The following is a 20,254-nucleotide window of genomic DNA, read 5'->3' as shown; positions in this document are numbered from 1 at the left end:
CCAGGAACATTTCAAATTTTACATAACATCAGAAAGTATTAAAATTATACTGATATAATTAAAATCCAATCTTTACCATTCACCATAATGTAACTTTATTTTTGAAGTTATCAAACGAAAGAAGCAATATACAATCTAGATAAATTTTTACTCTGCATTTGATACTTACTCTAAATTCGAAAGAATTCCCAACCTTCTTCATATATTTATTTACTGTACAATAATTTAGGTACGGATCAAAGTTCCACATGCAAAAATTTTTTGAAAAGTTTTATGTGGAGGAAGAATGATGAAATAGTTTGTAAGATAGTAGTTTCAGACTTTGAAAACGCAATTCAAGTTTGTAATTTGCAGATATTTTTAATTTCTCTGGTTCAAATTTGGCTGCAAGTTATCGTTGTCATAGTTCTAAAAAGTATTTTTTTGTATTAAGAACTTTACATACAAACGCGTGCTGAAGATGAGTCAAAGTGTACAAGTACTAATTTAACTAAGTTAACCTACTCGAAATACTTGATGAGTACTAGGAACATCAAACTTAAATGTCTTAACCTACTAATTCAAGCCTATAGAAATAGATTTTTGATCACACGGTAAATGAAACGCTTTGAGAATATCGATGAAAATATCTTAGTTTAATTAAACAATAAAGGAGAAAAGTTACATGAACTCACAATGATTGACCGTGCAAGTGTACGAATTATTATTCGTTAAAGGACTTTGTCCGCAGATTTTCCATTTCCATTCCCATGTGTGTCTGAGTTGTATAACCCGAAAATATACTCCAAGGCTGATATGCGACACACATTTGTACATTAACGAAGTAACTTGCATTACACTAATCTTAGATCTTGCTCTTTTTGACAGAAATGTACTACAAAGAAATAATGTACCATCCATTGGTTTATATTGAGTACAAGGGTACAAAATTATTCACAATATATTTGTGAAATACCAAAATTGAACAAAGTTGAAACATTTTAATGATGGGTGTAATATTCACTCATGCAATATTTACCATCGTGCATACAACTCTATGTAACTCGAATTGAAGATGTACTAAGTGAATTTAATTTCCAATAGCTTGGAAGTTAGTACGCGATCTTCGAAATGCATATTTCCGACAACGTTCTTCACGATAATGTGAACATACAAATCACAATCAACATCGGTCTGTGTTAAATGAATTTGTTAATAATTATAAATCCGACTTACATAAAATGTACATAACAAATCAGTTAGGCTCACTACGTACTTCGCACTAGTTGAACACATTTTCAAGATATTGGTGACTTTTCTTGTGCTACTGTCGGTTAGGTTACGTTGTAGATTTTGGACTTCTTTATTCAGTTAAAGCAGGTTGATAGAGGTTGTTTGTAATCTTTAATTTATTTGCTTCGTTATGCAGACGTGTGTTTCTCCTTTGTAAACCATCGAATATGTTTTCCAACAACGAAACATTGCTTGCAGTTTGTGCATATACCTTCGTCTATATATTTTTCTCTTTTCTGGCAGCATAGTCTTTAGCTTCTTTAGGGCACGTCTCCTTATTGCATATCTTTCGTAGCGTGCAGCTCTGCAAACCTTATCAGCACGTCCTACAAGCGAAGCATATTGTGAAGATAAGTGTTTAGGAGAACTACACCATTTCCTCGATTATTTGGTACTAAAGTAATTGGATGTAATTTTAGCGATGGCACTGCAGTTGGCTTCAGCACGTTCTTTGGTGGAAAATACAGAAATTCTGCTTTTAGATCTCGCACATAGTCTTCTTCACACTGCACACTTGCATTTTTTACATTTTCTACAAGCATGAATCCACTGTTTACTTACGCAATTATCGACTGGAAATTATGATATTTTATGTCAGTTCCTTTAGTTTTCTGGTTATAGTTTTCATAGCTTGCTACAGCACAATTAGACATGATTGCAGTCTAGAAGTACAAAAATACAATCAAAATAAATGGAACGCTACAAAATCAACAACCTGCTTGTTCCGATTTTTGCGACGTGTTAGTAGCTAAATGTACCCCGCACCAAACTTACTGCACATAGCAATGAGCACCGTCAAACCCGATCCTCCCAGATGACGTAATGCATACGTACTTCACAAAGCAACGAGCACCCCCTGGGAGTTAGTAACCTCAACTGAACTACCTCGCAAGATATATGTTGGGCGACCCCTTGTAAAGTAGGGACCGCACCGCACGGAAAATGGGAAAGGAGCAGAAAGGAAGTTAACAAAGTGCATTTATTAGGAACTGTTTTAGAATCTTGCAAGTCATGGCTGCCGCACCGTACAAACTAAGCTGCGTTTTATATGGTCATTCGTTGGACGTACGTGCTGTTGCAGTAACTGATGATTATTGTATAATTTCCGGCTCAAGAGATAAAACGGCGAAAATATGGAGACCTAAAGGGTACGTTACTCAATCATATTTATTATGTGAAAAATTGTATTGCTATTGTAATATTACTATTAATCCATATAAACATATTGTCTCCCGTACGTTAGCAGTTAAGTTGACACAAATTGGTGTCGTAGCAAGTTTTGTTGTGAAGTATCAAAATTTCCCGGTGATCCAATGGGAAATATTTTGCCTTCGGAATTGACCTCTCTCTCAAAATGTTTCCCCTGAAAATTTTATATTTATCAGTTATTCCGACATACTCTTTCATTGCAGATTTGAGCCAGGATATCAAGAAGTTCAAACATTGAAGGGCCATACAAATTTTGTATCCTGTGTCTGTTATGTACCACCTCATGCGAACTTCCCCACTGGTTTAGTTGTCACTGGTAGTAATGACAATACCATTTGTGCCTTCACTATAGACTCGTCAGATCCTGTCTATAAGCTCATAGGACACATAAATGCTGGTAAGTTGAACTTTTTGTCAGTTGCATTCATTGATCGTAGTTTGTTTTTGTCAAGGGGTCCGGGTTCGATACCCGGTGGAGGGACAAAGGGATTTGGATCCCACTTGGTACTAGTTTACTATCCTTCGGACACATTTTGTGATGTGGGAATGTTTCATAGCTAAAATTCATGTTGTTTGTTGAAAATTAATTCTCCGACGGAGAATAGCATTTGGCGTGTACACCTTCGTACACTATCATGCGTCGTCGTCGTCTTCTTCTTCTTCATGCATCACTCGTCGTGATTGTGCTTTGTTCATGTTCATTGGGTATCCAGTGTTTCAAACTGTCTGCGTTTGCAACGGGAGTTAGAAGGATGGTGTGTCACAAGCCCCACGAACCGTTGGCACATGGTTAGGTTAGTTCAGTTAGGTTAGGACCCATACTTAAAATTTGGTGTCGTGTTAGTATCAGGATCTAGAAATTGGAAATAATTGCGAGCCATTGGCGCTAGCCCCACGAGCCATTGGCGCTAGCCCCACGAACCATTGGCGCCAGCCCCACAAACCATTGGCACGTGGGGAGGTTAGTTCAGTTAGGTTAGGACCCATACTTAAAATTTGGTGTCGTGGTAGTATCAGGAATATATATATTTGGTTGTGAAACTAAAAAATTCGCGAAAATTAACAGTTTCCATTTCGAAAACCAATGCCTTATTTTCGCTTATTTTGCAATTTCTAGATGTTTCCCACTTATTCCAGGACGGATAGCCTCAAAAACGATTCAAAGAACGCGAAAAAAAAATGAAAAAGAAATAGATCTGATGAACTTGGTTCACGGGCATTTCTTGGGTTCCGAAGGTTGAAACCCTGCATAACAATTGAAAATAGAGGAAAGACAAGCCCGACACGTCATTATGTAGGAAGGTGTACGCGCCATATTGTGTGTGAGGCAAGCGGAGAGGCTAGGAAAAAGAAGTACTGGTAATGTGAAAAATTGCTCTTTCATCAAAACAACGTCAATACACCTTCAGGAAACTTCTGCGAAGGAGATAGGTAAGTACGAATGTCAAAAATTTGACAAAAGACAAGCACGACACGCGATTATGTAGGAAGGTGTACTCGCCATATTGTGTCTCAGGCAAGCGAAATGGCCTACCAGAAAGACAAACTCGTAATGTGAAAAATTGCTCTTACTTTCATCAAAACAATGTTGATACACCTTCAGGAATGTTCCGCGAAGCAGATACGTAAGTACGAATGTCAAAAATTTGACGAAACGAAAAAAATTAGAGGTGTCCGAAGGATAGTAAATTTTTACCGGCAATCATTGTCACACTAAATTTGAACCTTCCTTAAAGTAATGAGCACTGTTTAGATTTCGAAAAGAAGTTATTTCTTGTTGAAAAAGAAACTTAATTGATTTGCTTTATTTTACTTCGCTTGTTGTGCCACTTTTGGCTAATTTGCAAAGATGGGGATGAGCCACTTTGAACCGATGCCGATACTCATACCGATAATTAAAATTAGTTCAAAATATTGATCAATATTAGTGTGTAAATATTCTTCTCCAATATTATGCACCAATTGACCAAGAAAGTTGCTTCAGAACATTTATAAATAGATGTTACATAATTACAAAATACAGTTTTTTGTGTAAAATTAGTGCAAAATGAAATCAAGTTTGAATTTTGCATAATGAAAGTCTCATATAATTTTTTGCGGACCCAGTGGAAGACCCGGAAAGTATCTGCTGGTATCGGTAAATGAATTCCAACCGATACCACTGGTATCGGATATCGGCTCAGCCCTGGTGATGACAAGACGAAATTGATGAATAGACACTCACAAACATCCATGCTCTGGCTTGGATTAAAAAACTTAAAAATTAGCTTACACTTGCATGTGCCCTTCCCATGAACAAGACATTCTCCATTGATAGAAGCAACATTAAATATTGTAGAAAGCATTTAGGGATATTATTTTAATGCTAAGAGAACTAAACTTGACCTGCCTAACCTAATTACAATAAGTATTTTTTAACTAAATCTTCAAACATGTTGGCATCAACAAGAAAGTACACATTTGAACACCTCACGGTAAACACACAGATTACGGAAACCCATTCGTTCCTCACACATTTGACCTAGGTAGGAGGGACAGCTCGTAGCTAAGATGATGGTAAACGAATGACTGTGGGCAAGTACAGAATAATTTATATAGAAGTATGGAAGTGAAAAACCAGTGTCAAAGAAACATGCAGTAAATAATCGCTAAAACTCCACAGTATGTGTTAACAATTGTAAATCGAAATGAAATGCATACATAGCACAATGGAATCACAATAAAACAAGAGAAACTTTGGCCAAAATTTATATACGAGGGTGGATCATTAAATACCGCACAACAATGTTTTAAAAAAGAAGTTTGATAGGTAAGACAACATAAATTATACACAATTAAACCACATCTGTTAGCTACTTTTCGACCTAGGAACCAAGTCTTTCAACACATTTTCCCCATTGTGGCACTAGTTTCAATATACCCTGCTCATAGAACTCAGTCATTTGAGAATACTTCCATCTGCGCACAACCGATTGCACTTCTTCATCGGAATTGAAGCGTTGGTCACCTAGGAATTTCTTCATTGGACCAAACAGATGGAAGTCTGAAATGTTGCTGCTGGTACACTTCGAAAAAAAATTAGGATCAAAGTTCCGATTTCATCATGGTTTGAAGGACTTCTTCTCATGGTTTGATTTCTATTTATGTCCTTTTAACACGTACTTTGCAGGTTTAGTGATTGCTTAACTGCGTGCTTGCTTGAAAATTGTTTTTCACTTCCTTATACTCCCATTGTTTTTTCTCTTGCAACCAGACATGTATTTATTGTATTATTGGATATGGACTTCTGCTGCAATCTATTGTCACATGTGTGATGCAAAGGGATTTCCTCGTTAGGTTAGGCAGGTCATGGCATTGCATTACAATAATTTCCCTAAATGCTTTCAGCGTATGTTCGTGCTGGTCTTAAGCACCTCACAGCCTTGTGTGATGGTAATCTGTGGAATGTCTTGTCCATGGGAAGAGTCTTCTTTTTGCTGATGGATAGGACTTTTCGAAAGCTTCAAATTTACTTTCACAATCATTTCCACTATTCTTCTATACTTTGTCTTTCTTCTATGAACAAGAAATTCCATGTCGATAGGAAGTTCTGATATTTTTGACTTTTTTTTTTTTCGCTGATTAATTGCACATCTCAGAACTCCAAATTAATTTCACTAAGGTTCAAATTTTCTGTAACAATTGTTTCTACAATTCTGCAGTACTTTGTGTTTCTCCTATGAAACTTCGAAAAAATCATTATAGAACCGGAACCGCTACCTACCATTTTCCATTTTAAAATGTGGAGTTGTGTTATAGTAAGGTGATGTGGTACTGTATATTGTTGCCAGCTAATTACATTTTACTGTTGTAATTTTCTTTGTTTATGAAATGTTACTGCTTTTGTAGTGCATTACTTATGAAAGAATAGGAAATGTGTTTGAAAGAAAGTTGAATGTGGTTATGTTTCAGTTGACATTATACAAGAATTGTCGTAGTTTGAGTACATGAGGTCCCACAGGTGGTAGTATTGCCATGGCATCTGTGATCTTCCTGTACCATGGATGCTCCTGGTGGCGCTGTTATAATTCTTTCATGAGCATTAAAGCAACACTGATGGTAATTTTACATTTTTAACAGATTAAGTGTTTTAGGTTCAGAACGGTTAGAATTTCAATGTAGGGTCATTCCATATCAATTCAACCAAAAAAAAGAGGTTTGGGAACCCACCATCTCAGATTTTTATGAAACTTGGTACATTCAATCCTTCCATGGTGGTAAGAAACCTCATAAAATTTCTCGCCTCTAACTCATCTGGTTTCAGAGTTATGGCCTCTCAAACTTTCAGCCAACTCTCGTTTTCCTTCATTTCCGAAGCCCTCATTAAAACCTGCAGTGCTTTACAAAAAAAATTATATCTCGCTCACACGTGATTCAATCCTTTTGAAATTTCACAACAATATTAACCAAACAATAGGCATTTCAGAAAAAAATATGACATCACATGATATCAATATTTTAGTAAAACAAAAAATTAATAAAAAAAATATTAGCGGGATTTTGTTGCCGAAAACATGCCTTGCTAAAATTTCAATTATCATTAAAAGGGAATGAATTAATACCAGCATAAGTATTTTTAATATTAACCTGGATATGTATTCTAACTTACCCAGCAATAAAAGTTATGGTTATTTTATTCCTTCTATAAATATAATATACTTATGTCTGATATTTGGATGAAATGGCTTCCGGAGTATTAAAATATTTTGGTTAACTCAAAATCAATCAAATAATGTGTTATAAATTAATCAGTGAAGCAAACTCTAAATTCTACACTTTTGTTTATTCTTTGAGCATTGTTGTCTTATTATTTCTTTGCTTATTTATAAAAGAATTTATCCATATATAAGCAAAATATATATGGTTCAAAAAAATCTTTGTTTAATGTTGTGTAAGGACTACTAGCCGTATCTAACCATATCCCTCTCATCCCTGGATCACGTTTGCCCCTGCACAATGCCCTCTTAATGCTAAGCTGTGTACACAAAGAGAAAGTAAAGTGTCCTTCTCCCCCCCCACCCCAACCCCTTTTAGTTTTGGCTCCCAATCACTGCTACTGACCGTAAGGTTGACAATCGCATGCCATCTCTTACAGTATTACAACACAGAGAAATTCTTTACTTTGAACGAATCCTGTGATTTCTAGTGATAGAAATAATAAACATTAGAGATGATGTGAAGCCCTTTGCTACATTTTCTTTTTACAAATTAATGGGTATTTTCGCCTATTTTCATTACCAGAAGAACTAAGCAAGAGTTTGCTATACTGTTACAATTGGGGTAATATGGTAACACTGTCAAGTCTTCCATTAAACTGCAGATGAAATTTTATCTGCCAAGCTATGTTGTCAACAGTACTAATTGTTTTCCAGTATGTTGCCTCGCGGTGGGGGAGAATAATATTCTATTGAGTGGATCTTGGGACTGTACGGCTCGCGTGTGGAATGGAGAAGCATGCATCCACACACTTTCAGGACATGAGGCAGCCGTGTGGAGCGTTCTGGCACTCAAGGAGGATAACTTGATGGTAACAGGATCAGCTGACAAGACCATAAAGCTGTGGAAGGAGGGAAATTGTGTCAACACATTGACAGGTATTGATATGCTTTTTTGTTTGCTTGAGTATATCATTTATTCTCATTTTTTGATGAGAGGGTTTAGTCTATGGCTTGAGTTTCTGTTTACCTCCAGGGTGTCTCCAAGTAAAATTTCAGTGCTTACAAATGTACCCTTTTTTTTCAGCATTGGTTCAAACATGGCCGTTTATGGAATTTTGACTGTTTTTAGGGTTTAATTATCTGAGATGGGTCCTCATGAAAAAATCTGATATTTGGCATAAACCTAACTCACAGTAAAAATCTCAACTTTTAGATTCAACTAGTTTGATCAATATGAGGCAGTGTATGTGACCTAATTTGTGACGTTGCAGAGTAATGTTAAGCTCTAGAATAGTGAAACTTTTTCTTTTTCTATTTTAAAGTTGGGTTAAGAAAGTGTCAGAAATATAGTAAAATGGGATTTTAATACTTGACTTACTATTTTGGGCATATTGATTTACCTGGTCTAAGGCTTACTTGACAGTTTGTTGGCCTTGCCATGGGATACAATTTGATTTAAAAAATTCCATTACTTAAATACCCTTTAAGTGGTATTTCAGAAGATCACAACACACTTTACCACATAAAAAATTATACGTAAGAACTTCCCTGAATTGCATTTGTATATTGTCTCTCAGTCATCCCACCTGTAGCCTTGATCTAATAAGTGTTTTATCATTTTTACTAAGTTCGTTAAGATTAATTAAGTCTCTGGCTACTTAACAAAAAGTGTCTTTATAACAGTCCTCTCCACTCAAAAACCATACAGAACACTCAATTTACAGTCAAAAATAACAAACATTTACAAGCCACTACCTCTCAGCAAATTAGGCAAAGGATGAATGACAGCACAGATTGTTCATACACAGAACAACTGCAGACTTGTCTCACAACCTATCTAAACATGTATTTGAATCTTATTTGCTTTCACGAATATCTTTCCTTGGAAGAAATAAATGGAACGCAACATAAAATACGCAACATAAAATAATATACTCTACCAGCTTTGATGCTCCAAAATAAATAGCCTACTTTTAAGATTAATGCACTGCTACATTTAAAATATCACTTGCTGACACTTGGGTTTAATTAAATATGTTGCGGAAACTCACAGTTTTGGAGCTGACAACACCAAATGGATGTGTGTACCAAATAAATGTTGTTTTTTTTCTGAAGTTTACGGTTATTACAAGCATAAGAAAACAGTTTTTCTTTGTGATGTTTCAGGAGAACACACGCTCCTTTCATCAGACATTTATTTTCATTTTGACTAAATATACAGTTATAACAATGGTTAGTAATTTTTTAAACAAAAAGAATCTCTTATATAATGGATGTTGTCAATGTTACATTGTTGTAATATAGCAACTTAACTGTGAAAAGAAGCAGTCTGTTTTATTTTTATTTCAGATTTTTTTTTTTAAAATTATGAATCCCGAATATCATCAGGTAATTCAAATTCATCCTTGTTTTCACAAAGTCTCTTGATTTTTAGAAGTTTTAATTTCAAAATTGTTTTTAAATCACCAAGAAGTTTGGAATGTACATTTAATGAATTCAAAATGAGAAACTCTACCAGATGTGGAAACCACACGAATATATAATATAAGTTGTTCATGTTCAAAGGATTATGTGGGACAAACAGAAAGGAAAATGGCAATAAGATGGCACGAACACGATTTGGACATTATAAACCTAAACCCAAGAACAGGTTTGTCAACTCATATCATCGAAGAGAAGCATTTGATTAAAAAGAGAAGGGTTTTAAAAAGATTAACGGGAAACACAGAGTTGAATGTCTGGGAAGCTTCGTTCATTGTAGAAGAACACTGGAATAAATTAAATAATGAAAATGGTAACATAGATCCAGTATGGAGTTTTCTTTTTCACAAATGGAGTAAGCCACCATCTTTAAAATTTAATGTAACAGAAAACATCAAGAGACTTTGTGAAAACAATGACGACTTTGAATTACCTGATGATATTTTGGATTCATAATTTTAAATAAAAATATAATGTGATCATTTTTTTTTTATCTGAAATAAAAATAGAACAGACTGCTTCTTTTCGCAGTTAAGTTGCTATATTACAACAATGTAGCATTGACTACATCCATTATATAACGGATTCTTTTTGTTTAAAAAATTGCTAACCACTGCTATAACTGTATCTTTAGTCAAAATGAAAATAAATGTCTGATGAAAGGAGTGTGTGTTCTCCTGAAACGTCACAAAGAAAAACTGTTTTCTTATGCTTGTAATAACCGTAAACTAGAGGAAAAAATAACAAATAAATGGTTCCCTTTGGAATGAAATTTCGCAGATCTTCAATTATCATACCTTGAAATTCCAATTTCTGGTAAATCAAGTATTAAAATCCCATTTTACTATATTTCTGACACTTTCTTAACCCAACTTTAAAATAGAAAAAGAAAAGGTTTCACTATTCTAGAGCTTAACATTACTCTGCAACGTCACAAATTAGGTCACATACACTGCCTCATATTGATCAAACTACCAGGTGTATAAGCTTAAATCTGCTGTTTGCTCATAGATGGCGTTAGTAAGCGTATGAAGCTACCATGGGCATGCCATACCTGGTGTTTGTATGAGTTGGACATCTGCCAACACGATTCAGTGCACATCGTCAGCACGTGCAGACAACAGCAGACACGTGTTCCTGTGGTAAGCATGTCTAGTTTTGTGCCAGAAAAAGAGCATATGCGGAAAGTTCTGCTTTTCTGCTTCCATTTGAAGAAATTGGCTGCCAAATCGCATCGAATGCTTGTGGAGGCCTATGGTGGCAGTGCTGTATCCGAAACAACATGCAGGGATTTGTTTTGTTGGTTCAAAGACGGCAATTTTGACCTGAGCGTCAAGAAGCATGAAAATCGACCCAGGAAGGTTGAGGACCGTCAATTGCAGGCTCTTTTGAACGAGGACGATACCCAAATGCAAAAGATGCTTGCCGAGCAATTGGGTGTTACTCAAGCACCCATTTCCATGCGTCTACGTGCCATGGGAAAGATTCAAAAGATCAGAAAATGGGTGCCGCATGAATTGACAGATCGGCAGCTGGAGAGACGCCAAAACACATGCGAAATCTTGCTTGCCAGACAAAAAAGAAAGTCTTTCCTGCATCGGATTGTGACTGGCGATGAAAAGTAGATATGTATTGAGAGTCCTAAACGCAAGAAGTCGTGGGTTGATCCCGGCCAACCATCAACATCTTCCTAGAGTCCAAATCGCTTCGGCCGGAAGAAGATGCTGTGTGTTTGGTGGGATCAACAGGGTATCGTCTACTTTGAGCTGTTGAAACCTGGTGAAAGTTTCACTGCCCACCGCTAGCACCAACAACTGATCAAATTGCACCGTGCTCTGTGTGACAAAAGGCCGGATTATCAAGAAAGACATGACAAGCTGATTTTCCTCCACGACAACGCCCCATTGCACACGTCAAGACTGGTCCAAAACTACTTGGAGACACGCAAATGGGAGGTGCTACCCCATCCCGCCTATTCAGCAGACCTGGTCTCTTCCGACTACCATCTGTTTTCGTCGATGGGCCATGCCCTCGCTGAGTAGCACTTCGATTCGTATGCAGACGTCCGAAACTGGATTGATGAGTGGTTTGCCTCAAAAGAGAAGGACTTTTTTGGCGTGGTATCCACAAATTGCCCGAGAGGTGGGCAAAATGTGTAGCTCGCGAGGGCAAGTACTTTGAATAAATTTCTTGTTGCTTTCTATGAACAAACCATGTGTTTTTCTGACTACAAAACAGCAGATTTAAGCTTATACACCTGCTAGTTGAATCTAAAAGTTGAAATTTTTACTGTGAGTTAGGTTTATGCCAAATATCAGATTTTTTCATGAGGACCCATCTCAGATCTCCCTGTGCCTAACCTATTTCTTTCATGACCAGAATAACTCCTTTACATTTTGTAGGGGGTGTTAAAGGACTTTTGACTCATCATAGTTCATGTCATGAGGCTTTTATCAGTCACATAGCTACACATATTATGTTGTATCTTCTGATCCCATTGCAGTCCCAGAATGTTTTTTTGATATGTTTTATAGTATGGCATGAGGGACCAAATATATTTTTTCCACGATTTTTGGTGATGACATGTTTTGAGATATTCAAGGTCAAAGGACAAGGTCACATGACAAAATTATATTTTTATCCAAAGGTAGGCTTGTTCAATTCCTTGGACAATAAGCTTTATTTGAGGTTCCTAGGCAGACGGAGTTACAGCACATTTAGTATAGCTAAGCGGGCTCAAAAAGGGCAATTTCTGCTAAATTTGACCTTGAATAATTTAACAATTACAAGTCAAACAAAACTAAAAATTTTCATACTAAGTTCCATGCATAGTTTCAAGTCCCAAAATTTCATAAAATTCTGAGCTGGTCAGGTTGGAAATTGTGGATATCTGTGTTGATTTGGCATGGAATGACTCATATGCGACTTTAATACATTGGAATCACACAGCTCCTTTACATTGTTAATATGTATGTTTGTGTGTATGTGTAGAGAGTGGGGGCTGGTGAGAGGCAGATATAGAGAAAACAGTTCGATACCCAGTGGAGGCACATAGTGGTTCGGATCCCACTTTAAACTGTATATCCAGTCCCGATTAGCCTTACTGTGCATAAAGTGGACTTAAAACACCAAATCAATCAATATAGAGAACACATCTGCTTGTACCCTTGAATTTTTGGGAAGTTTGCGTTGAAAAACTGGCTATTATATTTGAATTTTATCATGATCCTAGAGTGGCCACCCTGTATAGAAATTTTAGCAAAAATGCAGGCTCAACCAGGATGGCATGGTGAGTGGCATCTGGCATACCATGGTATTGCCATACCAATTGAGTACCGAACCAGCCCTGACTTCGGTTGATGTTTTGCTGTCCTCTTTTACTTGTGTGGTATCATATTTTCTTAGTTGTTAGAGAAATGGCACGGAATGCCAGAGATCTGGGTTCAAGTCATCGTCGAGCGTGCATTTTTCACTGAAATTTCTGCATATGTTTTTTGTAGTGTGTATTCTAAACAGCCTTGTCTTTGGGTGTTTGTTGCAGGCCACACTGATTGCGTTCGAGGGTTGGCTGTTGTGTCTGCGGCCGAGTTCTTGTCCTGCGGGAATGATGCTTCAGTCAGGCAGTGGACTGCAGGAGGTGATTGCACTGGAGTGTACTATGGCCACTCCAACTACATATATAGGTTAGCTTTGTTCCTTGTTGTTACTTGCATTTACAGCTGAGCAGAGACTATGGGACTTGTTCTCCGTGCTGTTAACATGTGTTTGTGATTGTCCCTACACCATATCATCACTCGCCCTCATCTTGAAGATTAACCAAAAGTGGCAGAAAGCGAAGTGAGATAAATAAAAAATAAGGGTAGTCCCAAAAGAAATGCAGGATTTAATTTAAGAAAAAGTATTTTTAGTATTTTATATATTTATTAGTTGGCAAAGTTATTACATTATATGAAAGGGTAAACATTGATATTACAAGTGGAAGAAGATATCTGACAAATGTCCTCCATGATGCATTTGACACAATTGTTTTGACAAAATTCTGGATCTGTTTGTTTTTTCTGTTGTTTTTTTCTTCTTCATAACTGTGGCTCAATGCATTCAATAACTCTTTGAATCTCTGTTATCAATTTATTAAGCTTAATCCTCAACTTTTCAAAAGTGCACACTTTCCTCCACGTATCTGAGATTAATAACATATTGTGATGTGCGTATTACTCGCAGCTAAATAATGAAGAACTTTAAAAAAGATCTAAGATCAATTACTTACATGTGTGAGTACGATATGTCGATCTAAACAATGTTTTAGAGGTCAAGATTGCCTGCCTCCTTTGCTATCAATTTAAGAATCATTCTTACTTTCGCAGCATAAACTTTGGACATAATGAATTCCCAGAGGGGAAAAAATTGCACAGTGTGAGGTTACACAGTTGTTTCATTTGGGTCACTTCTCCTACCAAAAAGGTAATTAGGTAATTTACCCACAGTCTCCTTATTTGTGTAAGGAATTTTAACGATCGTCACTCACTCCGTCGTGTAGTGTTCCTTATTGACTAACCGCAACATTTTTATTAGAACATTTGACCTCGCAGAACTCTGTCAACCCTGGGGAAAAAAATGGCACAGAATTTAAATCCTGCGTTAATGTTGGGAGACCCTTTATCTCTTCTAAAAAGTAAGTTGCAGAATTATCACACTCAGTTATACACTGTTGGAAGCCATTTTTTGTTTAAAGAAAAGCATTTCATGCATGTAAAGGAGTGGAAACTGTTAAATAGTCAGTTCTGAATTCAAACCTGTTACCATGCATGCAAATAAATAACTATTTTTCTTCCAGCATTGCCGTGTTTCCTGGTGCTGGGTTTGAACACTTCGTAACATCTGGTGAGGACCGTACCATGAGAATTTGGAAAGGTGGCCATTGCACACAGACGATATTCCTCCCTGCACAGAGTATTTGGTCCGTCGCTTGCCTGAGAAATGGGGACGTGGTTGTTGGTAGCAGGTGAGGCTCACTGTATTGTGCTTTTAAGCTTTTTGGTTCAGTGTTCAAGATATCCATCAGTTACATTCCTTGCACTGTAGGGGATTGCGACACACGAAGTGGCTCTGATTCCACTTTGAACTGTAGCTCCAGTACCTATTAGCGTGTCACTAGTGTTTGGTGTTTGTACCAATAAAACTTTGTCTTAATACATTAGAGTAGTGAAAAGGCAAAATTCATTATGTTTTGAAACAAACAAATTTATTTTTAGAAGTTATGCGTGTTTCAATTTATTTCATTGCTATAATCTTGACAATTGTGAAGTATACAGTTTTGCTCCCATTTTGAAAAGTCAGGGAGCCAACATAGGATTAAAAAAAGTCATGGGAATGTCAGGAAATTTTGTGGAAACAAACTTAAAAAAGCCAAGTAAATTAAATATTTTTCATTTCTTACCGTGATTGAAAACTGAAAATGCATTTCATATTTTCCTCTCAACTTGTTCTTTTTACTTTTTATTTCATACAAAAATTCTTCAAATGTAAAGTTCTCCATGCACTTTGCACCATGCCATGACGGCACATATAGGGAATTTGTGGAGGTAGGGACTCCACATTTTCGGTCACTGCAATATTTTGAGGTAATGTGATCAGCACCATGCTCTGACCACCTTAACTCCCCCAACATTGCCACAAGGTACCTATTTATTTGAGGCTGGATGAACCACAGAGGGGCTTTATCCGACCTTCAGTCACCCACCCCAGGAATTGAACCCAGGTCTTCTGCATGGCAGTCAGATGCCCCATCGACTAGACCATCACTGCTCCATGTAAAAATTACCTCTTATTTTTAATAATTTATTTTGAACAATGTTGAATAAACTTGATTCATTTGATTAACAGAAAAAAAAACTCTATGTATGCTGACCAAGGTAGGGTATATTTCAGTAAAAAGAAAACCACTTAACAACTTTGTTTCAACCCTTTATCAGGGTCTTCTCAGACTTGAAACCAAATACCCTGATAGAGGGTTGAAGTGTAACGGTATTAAGTGGTTTTTTTTTACTGAAATATAGACTGCCTTGCTGAGCATACATAGTATTTCTTCTGTCACTGAAACAAGGCTTAATCATTACCAGTCGATTAAGATTCAAAGTTCGAGGCATGCCACTTATTTATCAGCATGTTAAATAATTATAGAGTGGTCTGTGGGGTTATTTATAAGTGCCTGGAAAGGTCAGGGAATTGGGTATCTCTCACAAAATTCATGGGAACCCTGATATGCAACAATCTGTACTTTGATGTGTAGAAGTGAACCTTTTCTTTTCATGCACATTCCCTCGTGATGACATTAAATTTGTTCTGAACATTTCCAGCGATGGAGTTGTGAGGGTATTCTCTGCCGACCCCAGTCGCCAGGTTAGCCAAGAGGCCCAGAAGGCGTTTGAGGATGAAGTGGCGGGAATGACTGTAGCGGCGCAGCAAGAGCTAGGGGGAGTCAAGATCAGTGAGTACGTAGACTGTAATGTACAGCAAGTAACATATGTTATTTGGGGGTTCTTGCATGTGGCATACCTTGCATGACAATATGGAAGAGTTGGGTTATGAACACATTCGATCAGTATGCACCATTTTGTTATCAATAATAAAGGTTAAATTCTCCGTGCATATAGCACCATACCATGAAGGCACATTTAGGGGATGTTGGGAAGAAGAGCCCCCCCCCCACGCATTCTCATTCAATTCACCTCTGCCATTTTGGAGGTGGTGTGATCAGTACCTGGATACATTTACCCCCTCCCCCCCTCAGATTCTCCCCAGGTACCCATTGATTTGAGGCTGGGTGAGCCCCAGAGCTGCTTTGTGTGGGGATAAGGCTGGAAAAATTCTGACCTTTGATCATCCACCCTGGGATTCGAAACCAGGTATCCTGCGTTGCGCTCAGACACCGTACCGATTATACCAGCGTTGCTCTTTGCTCTCAGTGAGGAAATTCTCAGTTTTCTAAATACTTGTGCTATTATTATTACTTGTTTAATTACATTACCCTGCAAAATTTGGGTCACTAAAAAGTGTTCGGAATCTGAGAGCTGATTCTTATGTTTTTTGATACACCGATTCCAAATATGACTTCCATTTTTCTCCACAAACGTGAATCACAGCCACAGGAAAAGTGCCCATTTTATGTATATTGATTAATCATAAATCGTCAAGTAAATGTAATTGAAAGTACAAAACAGCTACAAAATATTATTTTGAAAATTGCCTGTAGGCTATAAAATAATTATTTTATTATAATAATTAAAATAACATGTCAACACTTACAGGCATTTATAGGCCCTACTTCTGCTTTTTTTCTTTTCCTTCTTCCACTTTGTCTCCTGTGGGTGGATTGCGGAAGATCTCTGTGCGGCAACCAACAGTAGTCTGCTAGCATGATTGTAGTACACTTACCCTGATATCTATGTTCCATCTCCTTGATATTTTGATGAAATTCCTCTTCCCTGCTCGTTGCTTGCGGCACCCAGATTTTCGGGAAAGTAGTGCAAATGAAAATTCCAAACTAATGGAATAACCCAAATCACTGAATTTCATCAACATGTATTTCACAATGCATTTGAATTCAGGATCTTTAAAGTTCTCAAGAAATTTTTGCACAACTTCTTTAAAACCATTCCAGGTCTATATTCCGATTATGTTCATCGTCGTTTCCTAATATCTGGCCCAATAATTACACCATCTTTTAATTTCGCTTCTGAAAGTCCCTGAAATTTTCTTTCCAGGCACTTAAGACATTCTCCCTTTTTTGACAGAGCTTTGACAAACTGTTTTATTACACCAAGCTTAATATGAAGTGGAGGAAGCAGGACTTTACTAGTATCAACGAGACTTTCTCGTATTACATAATTACTCTCAGGTTGCAATCAGGTCCTGGCACTGCCATCAGCCCCCTTTGACATTAGGTAAACTATTTTGCATAATTTGTAATTGTTCGGAGTCAAGAGTGATAATGTAGACAGCTCACACAACTTTAAGGATATTCCACAGAATATGAACAGCATCTATTACATTCACTCATTTTGCTTATGAGCAGAAGTAGCTGTAAGTATTTTTAATATTCTCTAGACTTCAGAAAGTTCTTTCATAGGGGAGCTTCTTTATCTGTACATTCACTGTCCCTGTTGCAACTTCCCGTTTAGACAGAAATCTGAGACTTTGACACCCCCCCCCCCTCCTAGAGGAGAGAAGAAAGAGAGGATAGATGGAGAAGAAGGGGAAAGGTGTAACCATTTCTCTCTCTTTTCTCTTCCTTCCATCAAAGAAAGATAAGAGAGAGAGAAAAAGAGGCACCCTCGTCCCCCCCTCACCCCCTCAGGGGACTGCCTTTCCTTCATTCTTCTTCCTTATTCTCTCCTCCTCTCTATATCTCTTTTTCTTTCCCCCTGATTCTGGGAGAGGGGGGAGGGGAAGGAAAAAGAGCATGAGATAAAAAGTAAGAAAGAAAAAAAAGAAGAAGAAGAAAAGGTACGGGGGGTAAAGGTGGTCAGGGGCATGATGCAGCCCCCGAGCCCTTGCAGGGGGAGGGGCGAGGCAGCTGGGGGCATTGCCCCCCCCCTGCCTCCCACAAGAGAGAGAGAGGAGAGAAGACCCCTCCCCACCCCAGGGGTGTCTTTGGCTACCTGCAGGGAAGGTGGGGGGGATCGAGTGCAGTAAAAGAGAGAAGGAGAGGAGAGAGAGAGAGAGAGAGAGAGTCTCCCTCTCTCTCTCTCTCTTTTCTACTCCCCTTCCCTGGGAAGAGGAGGAGAAGAAGAAGAGGAAGCACAACCCTCGCACGGGGGGGGGGGGGAGGAGCTCTCTCTCTCTATAAAAGAGGAGAGAAGAAGGATGTCATCACGTACATTCCCTCCGCATCCATTGTGTGATATAATTATCTGTACCATCTAAAGTAGTATGGAGTATGTAAGGGATGATTTCAGTATCGGTCAATGAACACTTCAAGAGATGTTTTAATAGATGTACAAAAATGTATTTGTATATATTTATAAATTTTATATATCTTAATGACCCCTCCCCCATACACACACATAATTTACCTTAATTTAATACTGTTCAATTTTTTAAAAATGGACTTTGTTTAGAAGGCCCGTGAGCCACCCCTGGAGATCAATTCTAGCTACGGGCCTGGTTGCAATGAAGATCTAGGTGGCCACACATTTTAGATACATTGATGGACCCTATCCTGGCTATCCTATTCGCACAGGAAGCAAGGGTACTTGATGTAAGCTGCCTGTTGTCCCAGAATCATTGAAATGAATATTGCACACCCTTGTGCATGATATTTCAGTTTTGAGAATTATATATAAGTTCTTGTAGCTTTCCTCCAGATACACAGAATGACCAACTGGAACGTATGCATATGTACTACCGTTATGGATAAGCACTGCTTTGAGAATTCTCTTGGAGCAGACGATGAATAGTCTCCAATCCTTAACGTCATACTGTATATTCAACCTCTCTATCAAAAACTTAATATGCTGACCAAGGCAGGAATTTATTTTATTATAAAACATAAACTAAATGTAATGTTTCAACCTTCTAGCAAGGTCTACTTCAGACTCTGTACCAAGTGCAAATGAAACAAGGTACAAAACAGGAAGATATATATATATATATATATACACACACACACACAAAAATCACTACCTTCCAGACACAAGATTATTAGAAAGTTGTTTTTTTCTGGAACATTCCAGCAGGTGGCCTTCCCTTGTCAACTGTACTTTCACCTGACAGGCGATTTAGCTAAACATTTCCTTTCATCTCACCCTCTTTTTCCTTATCCTTTCTTTCTTCATTCCTCTTCCTTCTTCTCTCCTCTTTTGCTCTTGTCCTTTCCACTCTAACACATTCTTCCTTTCTTCTTTATTTCCTTGGCCTCCTTCCATTTTCTCACTAGTAATCTCTTCTCCCTTCCTATCTGCTTAGCCTCATCCCACTCTATGTCATGTCCTGTTTCTCTCGTGTGTTTAAATATCGCATTTCTCTCTCTCTCTCTCTTAAGTCGTACATCATCACTATGTTGTTTCAACCTGTCTTTCAGCCTCTTTTTCGTTTCTCCTATGTATACACTCGGACATTCTTTACACTTCACTTCGTAGATAATCCCGTCCTCTTCTCTGTTTTCCTTTTTCTTGTTTGCATTCTTCGCTATTCTTAACATGCTTCTCCCTCCCTTCCTGTAAGTTTTAATGCCCGCTTTCCTAAGCACTTTGCATATCTTTTCTGTGGTCTTTTCCATACTCCTTATTCCAAACCACTCGCTTTTTCTTTCTCTTCCTTTTCTCCTGCCACTTTTCTTCATTCTTCTTTCCATCAAGCCAGGGACATTGGAACACTATACTAGGCCTTCTCCTTCGGAAAAGTGTTTAATTAAATCTGCTTCTCTCTTTCTAAATCAGGTACCCAATGCCAATAGATTATTTTCCCTTAGTCGAGAACCTAGGAGTTCTGTAGATTCTTTTGAAAGACCAATTTTTCATACAGTTTAGTAGGTATGTGAGAGAGGTTTAAGTAAATCATGTTTTTTTTTAATGTTGCGCACAAATGACATCTTA

At 37.6% G+C, this 20,254-nt stretch overlaps 1 protein-coding gene across 1 annotated transcript in view; it reads left to right on the top strand.

Moving 5' to 3' along the window:
- Window positions 1-2,137: 2,137 nt before the first annotated feature.
- LOC145979846 (phospholipase A-2-activating protein-like) overlaps window positions 2,138-20,254 on the top strand; it is a 52,661-nt gene continuing 34,544 nt past the window's right edge. Inside the window, exons 1-6 of the mRNA XM_083112881.1 lie at window positions 2,138-2,420; window positions 2,685-2,878; window positions 7,893-8,114; window positions 13,201-13,342; window positions 14,494-14,661; window positions 16,016-16,150. Coding sequence (XP_082969007.1) covers window positions 2,284-2,420; window positions 2,685-2,878; window positions 7,893-8,114; window positions 13,201-13,342; window positions 14,494-14,661; window positions 16,016-16,150 — 998 coding nt within the window. The 5' untranslated portion in view covers window positions 2,138-2,283. The remainder of the gene's footprint in view (window positions 2,421-2,684; window positions 2,879-7,892; window positions 8,115-13,200; window positions 13,343-14,493; window positions 14,662-16,015; window positions 16,151-20,254) is intronic.

This window comes from Lepisma saccharinum, chromosome 26 (assembly GCF_977018435.1).
Source record: "Lepisma saccharinum chromosome 26, izLepSacc3.1, whole genome shotgun sequence".
NCBI lineage: Eukaryota > Metazoa > Arthropoda > Insecta > Zygentoma > Lepismatidae > Lepisma > Lepisma saccharinum.
Note: the sequence above shows the minus strand (reverse complement) of the source record. Positions and strands in the feature narration are given on the sequence as shown.